Source organism: Macaca mulatta, chromosome 14 (assembly GCF_049350105.2).
Source record: "Macaca mulatta isolate MMU2019108-1 chromosome 14, T2T-MMU8v2.0, whole genome shotgun sequence".
NCBI lineage: Eukaryota > Metazoa > Chordata > Mammalia > Primates > Cercopithecidae > Macaca > Macaca mulatta.
The window spans coordinates 119045784-119061980 of NC_133419.1; the positions used below are offsets into that span (position 1 = coordinate 119045784).

The 16197-nt window shown below is 40.7% G+C and overlaps 1 protein-coding gene across 5 annotated transcripts in view; it reads left to right on the forward strand.

Moving 5' to 3' along the window:
• Positions 1–16197, forward strand: part of UBE4A (ubiquitination factor E4A) — a 40124-nt gene that overhangs the window by 13456 nt on the left and 10471 nt on the right. For all 5 annotated transcript variants that reach the window (XM_077964377.1, XM_015115820.3, XM_015115823.3 and 2 more), the window contains 11 exons: positions 582–741; positions 1161–1363; positions 1569–1760; positions 3010–3343; positions 4732–4852; positions 7658–7962; positions 9586–9718; positions 10781–10968; positions 12486–12586; positions 12683–12796; positions 14275–14449. In XM_077964377.1, the coding sequence (XP_077820503.1) occupies positions 582–741; positions 1161–1363; positions 1569–1760; positions 3010–3343; positions 4732–4852; positions 7658–7962; positions 9586–9718; positions 10781–10968; positions 12486–12586; positions 12683–12796; positions 14275–14449 (2026 nt within the window). The remainder of the gene's footprint in view (positions 1–581; positions 742–1160; positions 1364–1568; positions 1761–3009; positions 3344–4731; positions 4853–7657; positions 7963–9585; positions 9719–10780; positions 10969–12485; positions 12587–12682; positions 12797–14274; positions 14450–16197) is intronic.

The following is a 16197-nucleotide window of genomic DNA, read 5'->3' on the forward strand; positions in this document are numbered from 1 at the left end:
CTATTCTCTCTAAAACCTCTTTAGAAATCACATCCTTAAAAAAGTCTCATGAGGCTGGGCACAGTGGCTCACTCCTGTAATCCCAGCACTTTGGGAGGCCAAGGCAGGTGGATCACATGAGGCCAGGAGTTCAAGATCAGCCTGGCCAATGTGGCAAAACCTTTTCTCTACTAAAAATACAAAAAGTAGCCAGGCGTGGTGGCACACGTTTATAATCCCAGCTATTCAGGAGGCTGAGGCAGGAGAATCACATGAACCTGGGAGGTGAAGGATGCAGTGAGCTGAGATCACACCACTGCACTCCAGCCTGGGTGACAGAGCGAGACTCTGTCTCAAAAAACAGAAAAGGACTCATGAATTCATTTCCACTGAGATGTAAATAATTAGAGTAGGCTAAGCCTGACATTTCCAGGATTGGAATTTTAAATAGACAGATAGATGATTCCTTAAGCCAAGGATTGAATCTCTAATTTTCAAGCATCCACAGTAGACCAGTCTGTCTCTTCTATTCTATTCACTGTGTCTACTTTCATTCCAGATTAGAGTTAGACTGTTCGCTCTTTTCTTCATGCTGTTTGCAGATTACCAAAGTTCCAGAGAACCTGCTACCCTTTGCAGTGCAGTGCAGAAACCTCACTGTGTCTAATACCCGAACAGTTCTTCTCACCCCCGAGATCTATGTTGACCAAAACATCCATGAGCAACTGGTAGATTTGATGTTAGAAGCCATCCAGGGAGCCCGTGAGTACATGAGCAAAATCTGTAAGCCTCTACATTTTGATTTTCAGATTTAAAATTTCACTAATTGCATTAGAAAGTCTCAGAGCCATTATGGTTCTGGTACAGATTAAAGAAGAGGGCTCACATATTGATCTTTGAGGTTGAGTACCAGTAGAATAAAGCCGGGCATGGTAGCACACCCTTGTAGTCCCATCTACTCTGGAGGCTGAGGCAGAAGGATTCCTTGAGCCCAGGAGTTTGAGGCTGTAGTGTGCTATAATCACACCTGTGAATAGCCACTACACTCCAGGCTGGGCAAAAAAGCAAGACCCTCATCTCTTAAAAAAAAAAAAAAAGAATTATTGAAAGTAAAGAGCTAGCGTGTAAAGGCATATAAAAATTCTTGTGCCCTCCTTTCTCTCTCATTTGTCTTCTGTTAGATTTTGAAGATGTAACTGAGTTTCTGGAAGAGGTCATTGAAGCCTTGATATTGGATGAGGAAGTTCGAACATTTCCAGAAGTCATGATTCCAGTGTTTGATGTTTTATTGGGCCGAATAAAAGATCTCGAGCTCTGTCAGATCCTTTTGTATGCATATCTGGATATTCTTCTCTATTTCACTAGGCAAAAAGATATGGCAAAGGTAGGTCTGAAAGATGATATATATTCAGTTGAGCTAGATGTGTAATACACTATGCTTCCCTATCCTGAAGACACTGTAATATTACCTATAAAATAAGAAAAAGATAGCTTGGTTGTTGTATCAACTTAACTGTTTTGAGGCCCTCCCACCCCATCACCTTATCTCACCATGCAGACGAATAAGCAGGACTTGTCTTCTCTTACAGGTTTTTGTAGAATACATTCAGCCCAAGGACCCTACCAATGGGCAAATGTACCAGAAGACCTTGCTGGGAGTAATTCTGAATATCTCCTGCTTATTAAAGACTCCGGGTGTTGTAGAAAATCATGGCTACTTTTTGAATCCATCTCGTTCCAGCCCCCAGGAGATCAAAGTACAGGAGGCCAACATCCATCAGGTGGAAGTGTTTACCAGGGCATCCCAGCCCCCGACCTTAAAATACTTTTCTCAGAAAGCAGATACAGATAAGGCCGCTCAAGCCTCTCTGGGAAAGCAAATTGATCTAGTTGGCTTTTACATCACATAAATAAATTAAAGCTGGGTGTGGTAGCTCAAGCCTGTAATCCCTGCACTTTGGAGGCCAAGGTGGGAGGATCGCTTGAGCCCAGGAGTTCAATTTGAAACCAGCCTGGGCAACACAGTGAGACCCCCATCTCTACAAAAAAATACAAAACTTAGCTGGGCGTGGCGGCAAGCATCTGTCGTCCCAGCTACTCGGGAGGCTGAGGTGGGAGGATCACTTGAGCCTGGGAGGTCAAGACTTCAGTAAGCCATGATTGCATCATCGCGCTCCAGCCTGGATGACAGAATGAGACTCTGTCTCAAAAAAAAAAAAAAAAAAAAATGCCCTCCTTTTAGCATATGCTAAGAACAGAGGATAAACCTTTGTGTGGGTTAAGAATGAGCTGCTGCTACTCCTTACCCTTTGCTGTAGCACTGCTACAGCTACTTCCCTGCAACCCTCATTTTTCTCACTGAGCTATACCTTTAGCTCTGAAAACCTTTTGACTGAACTCTAGCTTATAAACTCAGTTTTTCTTCCTTTTCCTGTCTAACCTATGCCCTCTCTATTTGGGCTTCTTCACATAAATTATAGTAGAGGTCTGGCCAACATGAGGCATTTAAATGATTGAATTGGGGATTTAAGTTTCTTATTTATTAGTTTAAGTCTCCTATTCATTAATCATTACAACTCTCTAAGGCAGGGCATGGCAAACTAGCAGTGGCCAAATCTGGCCTGCCGCCTGTTTTTATAAATAAAGTTTTATTGAACATAGTCATGCCCATTAGTATATGTATTGTTTGTGGTTTGAATTCACGCTACAGTGATAGAGTTGAATAATTGCCTCAGACACTGTACGGTAAGTAATGCCAGAAATCTTTATCGTCTAGCCCTTTGCAGAAAAAATTTACAGACCTGTGCTCTAATACTATGTAATGCCATCTACGGTTCGGCAGCTGATCAGAAAATTATAAGTGCCCAGAAATATATTTTAAAATCAAATTAGGGGATAAGGCGCAGAGAGTGAGGGGAAAGATTAGGATTAGCATATTTTTAGAAACTGCCAGTTGCTAAGGTTTGGGAATAAAAAATACTAGGATTGTGAAACTGGAACGTTCTGTGGTTGTGTTTTCTGGTTGAACAGTTCATGGCTCAGTTCCACGAAAAGATCTACCAGATGCTGAAGAACTTACTCCAGCTCTCTCCAGAAACCAAACACTGTATCTTGTCCTGGCTTGGAAACTGTTTGCATGCAAATGCAGGCCGCACCAAGATTTGGGCCAATCAGATGCCAGAAATCTTTTTCCAAATGTATGCCTCGGATGCCTTCTTTCTGAATCTGGGTGCTGCTCTCCTGAAGCTATGCCAGCCATTTTGCAAACCCAGATCCTCTCGGCTCCTCACCTTTAATCCCACATACTGTGCCCTCAAGGAGTTGAACGATGAAGAACGAAAAATTAAAAATGTACACATGAGAGGTAGGGGAGAACCAGGCTTCTCAAAACCGTGTGTGTGTGCGTGTGTGTGTGTGTGTGTGTGTAATGTGTAAAGCATTCACTCCCTTATCCTTTCTCACAGAGTTCCTTTCTCAAAAAAAGATGAGGCAGAAACAAGAGCTATTTAGATTTTTTTTTTTTTTTGAGATAGAGTCTCACTCTGTCACTCAGGCTATAGTGCAGTGGCGCTATCTCGGCTCACTGCAATCTCTGCCTCCCGTGTTCAAGCAATTCTCCTGCCTCAGCCTTCTGAGTAGCTGGGACTACAGGTGCGTGCCACCACGCCCAGCTAATTTTTTGTGTTTTTAATAGAGATGGGGTTTCACCATGTTGGCCAGGATAGTCTTGATCTCTTGACCTCATGATCCACCCGCCTCAGCCTCTCAAAGTGCTGGGATTACAGGCGTGAGCCACTGTGCCCGGCCGGAATTTTTTAAAGACAGATTTTTGAGAAGAGAAAAAAAACACTTGGTAGCTTTTAAATGTTGTACTTTAGTGAGACCTTCTCTCTGGATTTGGCAGCCTTGCATGTTCATTCATTCATACATCATAAAAACGAATAAAGCAGAGTCCTCATCCTTTTTGAACTCAGGCTCCAGAAGGCAGATATATGAACAGATAATTATAATACGTTATAGGGCTAAGCTGTGTGGGCACAGAGGAGGGAGTAAACAATTCTGCAGAAGTTGGAGGTCTTCGTAGCTGAGTCTTGAGAGACAAGTTAGGTTTTACCAGGCAAAGAAGCAAGAGGATCCCTTTATACAGAGAGAAAAGCGAGTGTAAAGGTATAAAACTATGGAAAGTCTTGACTAAGAAATGGTGAGAGGCTCAATGTGGCTAGGGCAAGGGGTAGATGGGGTTCAGTTGGGGAGGAAATGGGTCAAGGGAGGAAGATAGTTGGGGCTGGATTGGAGAAAACAGTACAGAGAAATGAAAAGAAAATAAATGACTCATAATCCTACCACTCTAAGTGAAATCACTCTTAATTTTGGTATATTTCATTCCAGTTTTATAATTCTAATTGTAAACATGATAACTGCTCAAAAGCAAATAATCAAATTCAGAAAAACACAAAATAAATACAAATGATATATTGCCTATCACTTGAAACAATCTATAGTATTATTCCTTTTAATTTTTGGTGATTTCATGGTCAAGTGAAAAAGATTTAACTGTATTTCTGTAGACGGTGAGAAGCCAAAAGATATATTTAGACAAAGAACTAATATGACAAGAAATGTTTTTAAGAAGATATCACTGCTAACAGTATGGAAATTGAATGAGTGTAAGAGGAGACTGGAGACCAAGATGGATGTCTGTGACAAGACATTTACCCTTGTTTTGTCTTTTTTTTTTTTAACCTCTTTGAGGTTTGGACAAAGAAACCTGTTTGATCCCAGCTGTGCAGGAGCCAAAGTTTCCACAGAACTACAACCTTGTAACAGAGAACCTTGCCCTGACAGAGTATACCTTGTACTTGGGATTTCACAGGTAACTCCTCTGATGTCATTAGGAAAAAACAGTTGAGTTGTGTTGATAACCAGAAGGTAGAAATTGAGTCTTTGGCCAGGCACAGAAGCTCACATCTTTAATCTCAGCATTTTGGGAGGCCAAGGCAGAAGGATTGCTTGAGGCCAGAAGTTTAAGACCACTAACCTGGGCAAGAAAGACCCCCATCTCTACCAAAAAAAAAAAAAAAAATCGCCAGGCATGGTGGCATATGCTTGTAGTCCTAGCTGCTCCAGAGGCTGAGGCAGGAGGATTGCTCTAGCCAAGGAGTTGGAGGCCACAGTGAGCTATGATTGTGCAACTGTACTCCATCCTGGGTGACAGAGTGATAACCTGTCTCTTAAAAAAAAAAAAAAGAGAGGGAGAGTCTTAGAGATATAATCTGAGCTTATTCTAAAGGCTTACATTAAAATCTAATAGAAAAGGGGCATTGTATGAATTTATTTGTGTTTCATGAATCAGCTTTGTCCAGATTTCTTAAATTTGTTTTTAACTTTTATTGTTGTTGAGATGGATTTTCGCTCTTGTCACCTTGGTTGGAGTACAGTGGCACATTCTCTGCTCACTGCAACCTCCACCTCCTGGGTTCAAGCAATTCTTCTGCCTCATCCTCCCAAGTAGCTGGGATTACAGGCATGCACCACCATGCCCAGCTGATTTTGTATTTTTTTAGTAGAGATGGGGTTTCGCCGTGTTGGCCGGGCTGATCTCGAACTCCTGACCTCAGGTGATCCACCCACCTTGGCCTCCCAAAGTGCTGGGATTACAGGCATAAGCCACTGTGCCTGACCTGTTTTTAACTTTTGACCTGTTAAACTTTAAAAATTAAATTGCTGTCTTTCTGTTATGATCTGGGAAAGTGGAATTGTTTTCATTTTGTATTGCACTTTCTGCTCTTAAATTTTCATTACTGGCCAGGTGTGGTGGCTCATGCCTGTAATCCTTAGCACTTGGGGAGGCCGAGGCAGGCCGATCACTTGAGCCCAGGAGTTTGAGAGCAGCCTGGGCAACATGGCAAAACCCCGTCTCTACAAAATATACAAGAATTAGCTGGGCATGGTGGCATGTGCCTGTAGTGTCAGCTAATCACGAGGCTGAGGTGGGAGGATCTCTTGAGCCCGGAATGTTGAGACTGCAGTGAGCTGAGATTGCACCACTGCGCTCCAGCCTGGGCAACATAGTGAAACCCTGTCTCCAAAAAAAAAAAAAAGAATTCATTACTACTCCTGGTGATAAAAGATGAAGTTTGCCCAGGCGCAGTGGCTCACACCTATAATCTCAACACTTTGGGAGGCTGAGGCGGGCAGATCACAAGGTCAGGGGATTAAGACCATCCTGGCTAACACGGTAAAACCCCGTCTCTACTAAAAATACAAAAAATTAGCCTGGCTTGGTGGCACGTGCCTGTAGTCCCAGCTACTCAGGAGGGTTGGGGTTAGGGTTAGGGTTGAAGAAGGAGAATTGCTTGAACCTGGGAGGCGGAAGTTGCAGTGAGCCGAGATCGTGCCACTGCACTCCAGCCTGGACAACAGAATGGAAATCTATCTCAAAAAAAAATAATTAATTAATAAAAAAAAAAAAAAAGACCAAGTTCTAACTCTACAGAGAGACAAAAATGGCAAAAATTAAGGAAATGTTTATAAGGGAGTCTGATGAGATCAATAGGACCACAAAAGACATTAGATAAAGAAGATTCTAGAAATGTGAAGATTTTAGAACTAGAATGTATGACTTCCAAAAACAGTTCTGGTTCTGGCTGTTCATTATTCTGTAATTTGTTTTCCTCTGATTTAGCTGATTATGACAGGTATAAGTAGAGGGAGAAAACAGCAACGCAGTCATAGAAAGGGACACTAGGAATAGCAATTTTTAATACCTTCTCAAGATACCTGAATTGATGCAGAGCATTTTTCAAAACTACCCAGTCAACACATTGCTGGAGGAATGAAATTATATCTTTAGAGAGAAATCTCCATCATAGACATTCTAAATAAGACAGTAGATAAAAGTTCAGCATGTGCTTAACCTGCTCAACTGCCTAGGTTCAAACAAAAAATGAATATCATCTAGTTTCCCAATATTAACTAGCCAAGACATTATCTACAGAGCCAAAGGAAGTGATTTTGGACCATTATCCGTAACTTTGAATTATGTGTCTTCCTTTCAGTAGAGAATATTAGGCTGACCTTTTCTGAAGAATAATTTAATTTAATATTGAACAACAGAGTGCTGGAAGCTGCTCTTAGATTGCATCTCAGGTGGCTACTAGTTTATATGTGGTCATTACTAATCTAGAGTCCCTTTTCACCAGCTTAGTTTTCTACTAACCGAAGAAAGACTATCCATATAACCCCATCAAAGTGTGATCATTGCATCAAAGTATGATCATTGCCCTCATGTGATGTAAAACTATCCTGCTGGGCTTCTTGTACTTTGCCTAATAATTATTTATTTTATGTAGTAACAGCCCATTCTACACCCTACTCAACCAAGCTGCCTTTCTTTGGATAGTGCATTTCAGCCGAAGGCTGCTAACTATTTGCAATTAGCTTCGATTATGTTGAATACTTGGCAACGTTTTCCCATTGCTGTGCACCCTGCCTGTGTCCTGTCAAAAACTTTTGTGAGTGCCCTCTGTGTCATTGCAACTGCAACTCCCTACTATCCTTAAAGAGAAGACTAGATAAATAATTGAGGTGGTTTTTTTTGGTTTTTTGTTTGGTTTTTGTGTGTGTGTGTGACTTTCTGTTTTCCCTGACCTGATCTCTTCTGCTTTCTTGGGGGCAGGTTGCATGATCAGATGGTAAAAATCAACCAAAATCTGCATCGGCTGCAGGTTGCCTGGCGGGATGCTCAGCAGAGTTCTAGCCCTGCTGCTGACAATCTTCGTGAGCAGTTTGAACGATTGATGACCATCTATCTTTCTACCAAGACTGCCATGACAGAGCCACAAATGCTACAAAACTGCCTAAACTTGCAGGTGTCCATGGCTGTTCTACTGGTTCAACTGGCCATAGGCAATGAGGGCTCACAACCAATAGAGCTAACCTTTCCTTTGCCAGATGGCTACAGCTCTTTGGCTTATGTGCCAGGTAAGCAGGCTTTCCCTTGGGAATGTCCTATTTATAGCCTTCTGAGTTTAACTGGGTCAGTTTGGAAGTTTAATCCTCAAAATACCCTTTCTTCATTATCATTCAGTTGTTTTCGGAGAAACAACTCAAACTTAGATAATATCTACTGGTCAAAGTATTGGGTGACTAACAATTTGTTCCTCAACCTTGTGTCCCCACTGCTGTGCATATCAGAAAATCATCTTCAAAGGATTAAGTGTAATCAGAGTTTTCAGAGCTATTAGTTCCTATCATTAATATTTGTTCAACTTACACATTCATCTAACCTTTCCTGTCCTTTTTGTAGAAAAAAAATTAGCTCCTACTGGTTAACTCAGAAGGGAAAGAGAGAGAGAGAGCGAGCTTGTGTGTGTGTTTGTGTGTGTGTGTGTGTGTCAGTGAGTCATTGAGGGGTGGGCAGGTGTTGCCAATCTAATCAGGTTATGTGTTCTTAACCATTGTATTGGTCATATCATGCTGTGTAACAGATTACCCCAAAACATAGCAGCTTAAAACTACAGACCAGGTATGATGGTGCATGCCTGTAATCCCAGCACTTTGGGAGGCCGAAGCAGGATGATTACTTGAGCCCAGGAGTTCAGGATTGGCCTGGGCAACATAGGGAGACCTTATCTCTACAAAAACTAAAAAATTAGCCAGGCATGGTGGTGCACACTTGTAGTTCCAGCTACTCAGGGGGCTGAAGTGAGAGAATGGCTTGAGCCCAGGAAGTTGAGGCCACAGTGAGCCATAATTGCACTACTGCACTCCAGCCTGGGTGACAGAGCAGGACCCTGTCTCAAAAAAAAATAATAATAAACAAAATAGCAACAACAACACTGCAAACAGCTTACTCAGCTGCGTGATTCTGACTCAGAGTTCCTCAGGAAGTTATGTAGCCAAGCTGTCAGGGCCTTAGGAATCTGAGGACTCTGCTAGGGCTGGAGGATCCACTTACAAGCCCAGTCATGTGGTTGTTGACAGGCCTCAGTTGCTTGTGCTATTGACCAGCAGCCTCTTTTCTAGGCCATGTATGTGTCTTCTAAATACTACTCATGATATGGCAGCTGGCTTCCCCCGGAGCAAGTGACCAAAATGGAGACTGTAAGCTTTTATACCCTAATCTTGGAAATGACATAGCATCACGTCTGCTGTATGCCTCAGAGTTTATCTTCTACTCTGAAAGAGTGAATATGGGAGGGGACTGCATAAGGTCATGAACCAAAAAGCAGTGATCATTGGAGGACCATCCTGGAGTCTGGCTACCGCCATCACCTAACATGTTAATCTTTATTAGGGCGTCCTCACACATCTGAAGGGTTTAAACCACAGTTAACCTTGAGACTAAAAATGTATATATTAGTATACTGGTGTGTTAACATTTTGTGTCATTACTGTTCATATATTTACTTGAATAAAAATTTAAATTGACTTACATTTAAAGGAGATTTTACGTTTATTGACTTATCACCATCTCTAGTACCAACAAAACATTTAGTTTTTTTTTTTAACCTTCATTAAGTAGGGTGAAAGGAATTTAAGTGTTGTTTATTAGTACAAATATACAGATGTTTGGCTAATTCCAGTGAATACTTTCTTTTTCAGAATTTTTTGCAGATAACCTGGGTGATTTTCTCATTTTTCTCCGCCGCTTTGCCGATGACATTTTGGAGACATCAGCAGATTCCCTGGAGCATGTCCTTCACTTTATCACCATTTTCACTGGAAGCATAGAAAGGTGAAGTGCTGTAAGCTTGGTTCTGTCACTGTTTAGGCTGTAAAACATTCAGAAGACTTCTAAACCAAGAAATAAACAAGCCTGAATCATAAGGGGTTGCCTTCAGAAGTTATGGTAACATTAATGAATCACCTGACCATCCATATGGGTAGCCAGAAACCCCACTGTTGAGAGGTATAATAAACAATGAACTTTGCCCACAGAGAATTTAATCCTGCAAATAAGGTATCTTATGGGAATTCCACTGCTAGTCCATGGTTAAAGTAGTTAACATAATGCCAGAAACTTACCAGTGGCAGCCAGGTGCTAATGATCTTCTAATAATTATATGATGATAAAGCTTGTTCTTGCTATTCTGAGTTGGATGAGCAGTAAACTTAAGTCAATATTATTTCTCATTTCAAGTTTTCTCACTCATAGCTTCTAGACCTCTTTTCCAAAGGAAGATACTGTGACTTGTAGAATTGCTTCCCTGATTTTTTTGATGCATAGGCTAAAGGAAATGGAAACTCTGTGTACAAAAGTGAAGATTTGCTGCACAATGAAGAGAGTGACCCACAATTCCCTGAGCCGTATCAGTGATAAGTAGAGAGAAGCCAATTCTTCACTGAGCTGAGCATACCTAATGAGAAGTCATAAGTCAACAAGTATTATGCATACACTGTATGCGTCATGGGTAATGTAGCATAATTATATTCTAGTCTTTACCCTCAGAAAGCTTGAAAAGGCAAATTTATTCCACATGAAACTGTCAGAGAATAGTAAGCAGTAAATAATGCATTATTACAGAGAAGTAAACAATGGCTAAGCATTCAAAAACTTAAGTGCTCACCCTCATAGTTGGTAAGCTGTCAACTCAAGAGCTAAATGATGTACCCTACATCACCACCTCCCACCCTCCACCCACACCAAGAAACTGACAAACTTAAAACTGCAGAAGTGGATCTTTTTTTTTCCTATAATGATGGTTTAGGGTGGATTTTTATTCTTATGTGGAGAGAACAGCGTCATAAATTTGGAGTTAAGCTTATCTGCTCATCTTGCTTTTTTCCCATTTTGCAGAATGAAGAATCCCCACCTGAGGGCCAAACTAGCAGAGGTGTTGGAAGCAGTGATGCCCCACCTGGATCAGACCCCAAATCCTTTGGTATCCAGTGTGTTCCACCGGAAACGTGTGTTCTGCAACTTTCAGTATGCACCCCAACTTGCAGAGGCTCTAATCAAGGTTTTTGTGGACATCGAATTTACAGGTAAAGCAGTCATGAAGCTGAGCCCAGAACTAAGAAGCTGATACCAGTGGAGTTTCATAGTTTGATCTGTATTTGGATATCAAAGAAATGTCAAGCCATTACTATTGAATACCTACTATGTGCCAGGCTTGATGATAAGTGCTTTTTTTTTTAACATTATCCCATTGTCACCATCTGAAAAGTTTCACTCTATTATCCCTGTTTTATTTATTTATTTATTTTTAATTATCCCTGTTTTACAAATGAAGACATGACTGCCCAAAAGATCAAATTATTTGTCCATGTCATGACATTCACTACCAAGTGGTAGAATCAGGTCTGTGTCACCTGAAGAAATCTACATATTCCAACACCCTTATTATGATGCTTCATCAAATCAGACTCAAATTAGACTTTTTGATTAAAACCTGGGTCTTTATTTTTCTCTGCCTTAAAATTACAGAATAGTGCATAAAGAGGCAGTGTACTGGTTGAGAGATTCTTTTATCTTAACCAGACTATCTAACTCTCCAATCGTCTAATGGTTCGATTAAGAATACCAGCAGGAGGCCGGGCGCGGTGGCTCACACCTGTAATCCCAGCACTTTGGGAGGCCGAGGCGGGCGGATCACAAGGTCAGGAGATCGAGACCACGGTGAAACCCCGTCTCTACTAAAAATACAAAAAATTAGCCGGGCACGGTGGCGGGCGCCTGTAGTCCCAGCTACTTAGGAGGCTGAGGCAGGAGAATGGCATGAACCCGGGAGGCGGAGCTTGCAGTGAGCCAAGATCGCGCCACTGCACTCCAGCCTGGGCGACAGAGCGAGACTCCGTCTCAAAAAAAAAAAAAGAATACCAGCAGGCGGCCAGGCAGAGTGGTTCATGCTTGTAATCCCAGCATTTTGGGAGGCCGAAGTAGGCAGATCACTTGAACTCATGAGTTTGAGACCAGCCTGGCCAACATGGTGAAACCCCATCTCTACAAAAAATACAAAAATTACCCGGGCGTGGTGGTGGGTATCTGTAATCCCAGCTACTCAGGAGGCAGAGGCACGAGAATCGCTTGAATTCAGGAGGTGGAGGTGGCAGTGAGCTGAGATTGCACCACTGCACCCCAGCCTGGATGACAGAGCAAGAAATTCCTCTCAAAAAAAAAAAACACCAGTGGGCAACATTCCCTCTCTATGTAACCCTGAGCCCCTGTGTTTGTTTAAACAGTACCCTGTCTCAAAGCCTGAGAAGTACTCATGTTTGGATATGGAAGCATTTGTTTCCCTTGACTTTTATTTTATAGCTTGGTACTTGTCTCTTGCAGAGTAAGGTATCCTTTATCTCTGTCTCCCCTTTACTTCGTCAGTAAGGAAATGAGCAAACACTTGGCCATAACTTTAGACCTCTAGAAACTCCAGGGCAGATTTTGTTAGTAGTCTTAACACACTCAAAAGCAAATGGCCACAAAGCAAATGACTACACATAGGCATAAGCTCTTCCTCTTATGACACCACCTTTGCTGATATTTTGCTCTTGCCTTACTCCAGGAGACCCCCATCAATTTGAACAGAAGTTTAATTACCGTCGTCCCATGTATCCTATCCTAAGATACATGTGGGGGACAGATACCTATCGGGAGAGCATTAAGGTGAGAGAGTTTCTGATGAAACCTGTCGCTTTATATAAGCCCCAATGAGTTGTAATTCAATACTAAAATGGTTTTCTTGTGGGCTGGGACTTACAGGATTTGGCTGACTATGCCTCTAAGAATTTAGAAGCCATGAATCCCCCACTTTTCCTCCGCTTTCTTAACCTGCTAATGAATGATGCCATCTTCCTTTTGGATGAAGCCATACAGGTGAGAAAAAAAGATTTAACTGCCCCATACCATCAAATCATCATCAGTACATACATTTTACCTTTTAATCATATAGAGCAGTCCTTATGCCCCTAGTACCAGACTGGAACACCAAAAATGTGTGGTTAGTAGTGTACCACCAAGCTTGCCATTACAGAGCTTTCTAGTTCATTCCATTAGAGACCAAGATCAAGGGTCATTGAAGCATCATGAGATGGACATTTTGGCAGAGTTGAAAATACCATATGGTGAAGCCAAACTACATTGTATTGGCAGGAGTAATTCATCAGGCCGGCACTACAGAAAGAAAGAAATCAAAGGAGCTAACTTTTGGTCATTGAAACCCTTTTAATCCCAACATGTCAGTAAAATATCTTACTAAGACAATGACTTTTAACCCACTTTCCTAAAAGATTCTGATTTTTGCACCACTACTTGAAAGAAAATCTCTGATTTGGGTTATTTTTTCATATAAAGGCTCCAAGTTGTCAATATTTCTCATATTTCCACTGCCTCCTAAATTCTTAGCTATATTGTGAAACAAACGTTTCACAAAGTATAAAATGCAGCTGGGTGCCTCTCAGCTCCTTCAGTGTATTATTTCCTTAACCTTCCCTGGTGGATCTGCTTACTTCTCCCATAAAAACCTTGCTATCTGTAGAGCAAAACTTCCCTTACCTGTGATGGGTAGAGGATGGACAGGGCACTGACCTAAAGGGAGATGAAGCAGGTAAATCCTGAGGGTAGCCTTTAGACAATCGTGAGCTCCTCGTTGTGATCAGCAGTCCCCTGAGTAGCTTGTGTTTAATTTGTGAGAAAGGTTTGATCTGATTTCTTCATAATCCTACACTTTAGGGTTTAAGATAGGTTTTCTTCAAAAGTGAGAATAGGTCCTGTTACAAACAGACCCTTTTAAGCAAGAGGTGTGTGACACAAAGTATGAAGCAGATGGTATTTTCATGAGATTAAGTTTAACAAGTTGTTTGCTACAACAGGAAGGATGACATGAAATAGAGAGTTTTAAATAATTATGTTCTTTCACACATCTTGCATATTTGATAGAGCTTTGATTTTTTTGTAAGGAATTTGGCAGGGGGGGATTTGTTTTCATCTTTCAGGAAGGAGTCATCGTTTTTTCACTATAGTGTGGGGTTTTTTAGTTTTTTTGTTTCTTGGCCTGGGTTTCATATATTAAACTCTTCATCCTTCTTTCCATTTAATAATGATATATTATTTCTAGGGGAATTACCTGTGAATGTACCCAAGCTGAAACAAATCTGTATGAAGCCACAATTTCTTTTTTTCCTGAAAGTTCTTTTGAGCTTCAGCCCTATGCTGAGAAATAAAGGCTCATGTCTCTTACATGATCCCTTGTTTTCCCAGCTTAGTTGACTGGATTTTTAATAGGACCTCCTAAATGTCACGTCCCTTCAACTGCACCTTTCTTCTCTGATACATCCCATCTCTGGTTTCTGCAGTATTTGAGCAAGATAAAGATTCAGCAAATTGAGAAGGACCGAGGTGAATGGGATAGTCTGACTCCAGAAGCCCGCCGAGAAAAGGAGGCTGGCCTACAGATGTTTGGACAGCTGGCACGTTTCCATAACATCATGTCCAATGAAACAATTGGTACCCTTGCCTTTCTCACATCAGGTAAGGATACAAAGTACTGCTTTCCCCCAAAAAAGTAATGGCCAAGATCTGCTTCACTTGAGGGTTCAGCCTAGCTGAAACTAAGAATTCAGACCCTGGTGACAGTATCCTCCACATCTGGGAGGGAAACGAATCACTTGAGAAGTTTCAAAAAGAATGATAATGCCTATTATTGACTTGGGAATGAAGAAATGGTCACCCTCACACAGCTGCCAGAGAGCATAAGGTGGTAAAATCTTTCTGGAGGACAAGTTAGCCATATAAATATTTGTGTGTCTATACACACACACGTACATATATGTATGTTAATCTGAGAAATATGCTTGAATCCTGATTAAATATGGTGGATGTAACAGCCATTTATCTCTACTCCCTCTATAGCTCCACTGTCCAATTCAGTAGCCACTTGCCACATGTGGCTTTCAAGGATTTAAAATGTAGCTAGTCTGAATTGAGATGTGCTATAAATATAAAATATGTACTGCAAGACTTAGTGTTAAAATGTGAAATCTGTCCATTTTTATACTGATTATATACTGAAATTATCATTTTTAATGTCTCAGCTAAATATGATATAACAATAATCACCATTTGAGGAAATCCTCTAATGTGAAAAACAAATAGGTGAAAACTTTCTAAAAACTTTTTTAAAAAACTTTTTAATCTCAGAGGGATAAGAGAAGATATAGCAACCAAAAAAACAAGAACAAAGAGGCAATGAAAGAGATTATTTAAAGAATAAGAAAGAGCTCTTGGATATTGAAATTTTCACCTCAGAAATGTTAAATATTCAGTAAAAGGGTTAGAAGATATAAATTCAAGGAACTCTTCTATGAACGTAGAACAGAAGGAAAAAGATGGAAATTAAAAGAGAAAGGATAAGAAACAAAGGATGGATCTAGGAAGTCTCAAAAGAGAAAAATGGAGGGAAGGAAGTTATCATCAAAGATACCAAAAAATCCCCAAGACTCAAAGATAGCCTCTAAATTGAAAGGGCTTGCCAAGGGCCCTGCACAGAGAATTTTTTAAAACCCACACTGAAGCATAACATTGTGAAATTTTAGGAAATCATGGTAAAAAGAAGACCCTATCGCAGAGAAGTCAGGTAATGTTACCATAGTTTAAGTATCAAAATGGCTTTGCACTTTCAACAGTGTCATTTGAAGCGGAGACACATTTCTGAGGGAAAGTAAACCTAGGAGGAGGAAGGTGGAATTCAACACAAGGGAGACGCAAAGGAGATTCCCAGGATGATGGTAAAAGGAGCTTGTGTGACCACTACATAGCAGGCCTGTAGAGCAAGCAGTCCAGGTTGGAGCAAAGGATAGAAACATCCAGAAAGAATGTTTCCAAAAATTAATCAGCAGCTAGAAATGACCGTGTTGAGAGTTTTAAATTCCAATGGAGAGTTTGGAAAGAATTTAGTGATAAGAGGCTCTGAAAATAAGCAAATAAGCAAAAAGTTATACTAAAAAGGAACTATATACTCATTAGGACAGCACATGGCTCTGCTGTGAATAATATTTACATAATTTTAATAACTAAATTATTTAACCAAAAATTTGACTATATATTGAGGGATTTGTGATAATGACTAAAACTGAAAAATCAACAACTATCAGTACCAACCAAACATAGCATTATGATACTGTCTGGCTTGTTAAATTTGACATGTATAAATTTTTTTTTTTAGTTTTTGGAATTCATGCCCTATGACATAGCAGTTCCTTACAAATTTGTTAAGAAGA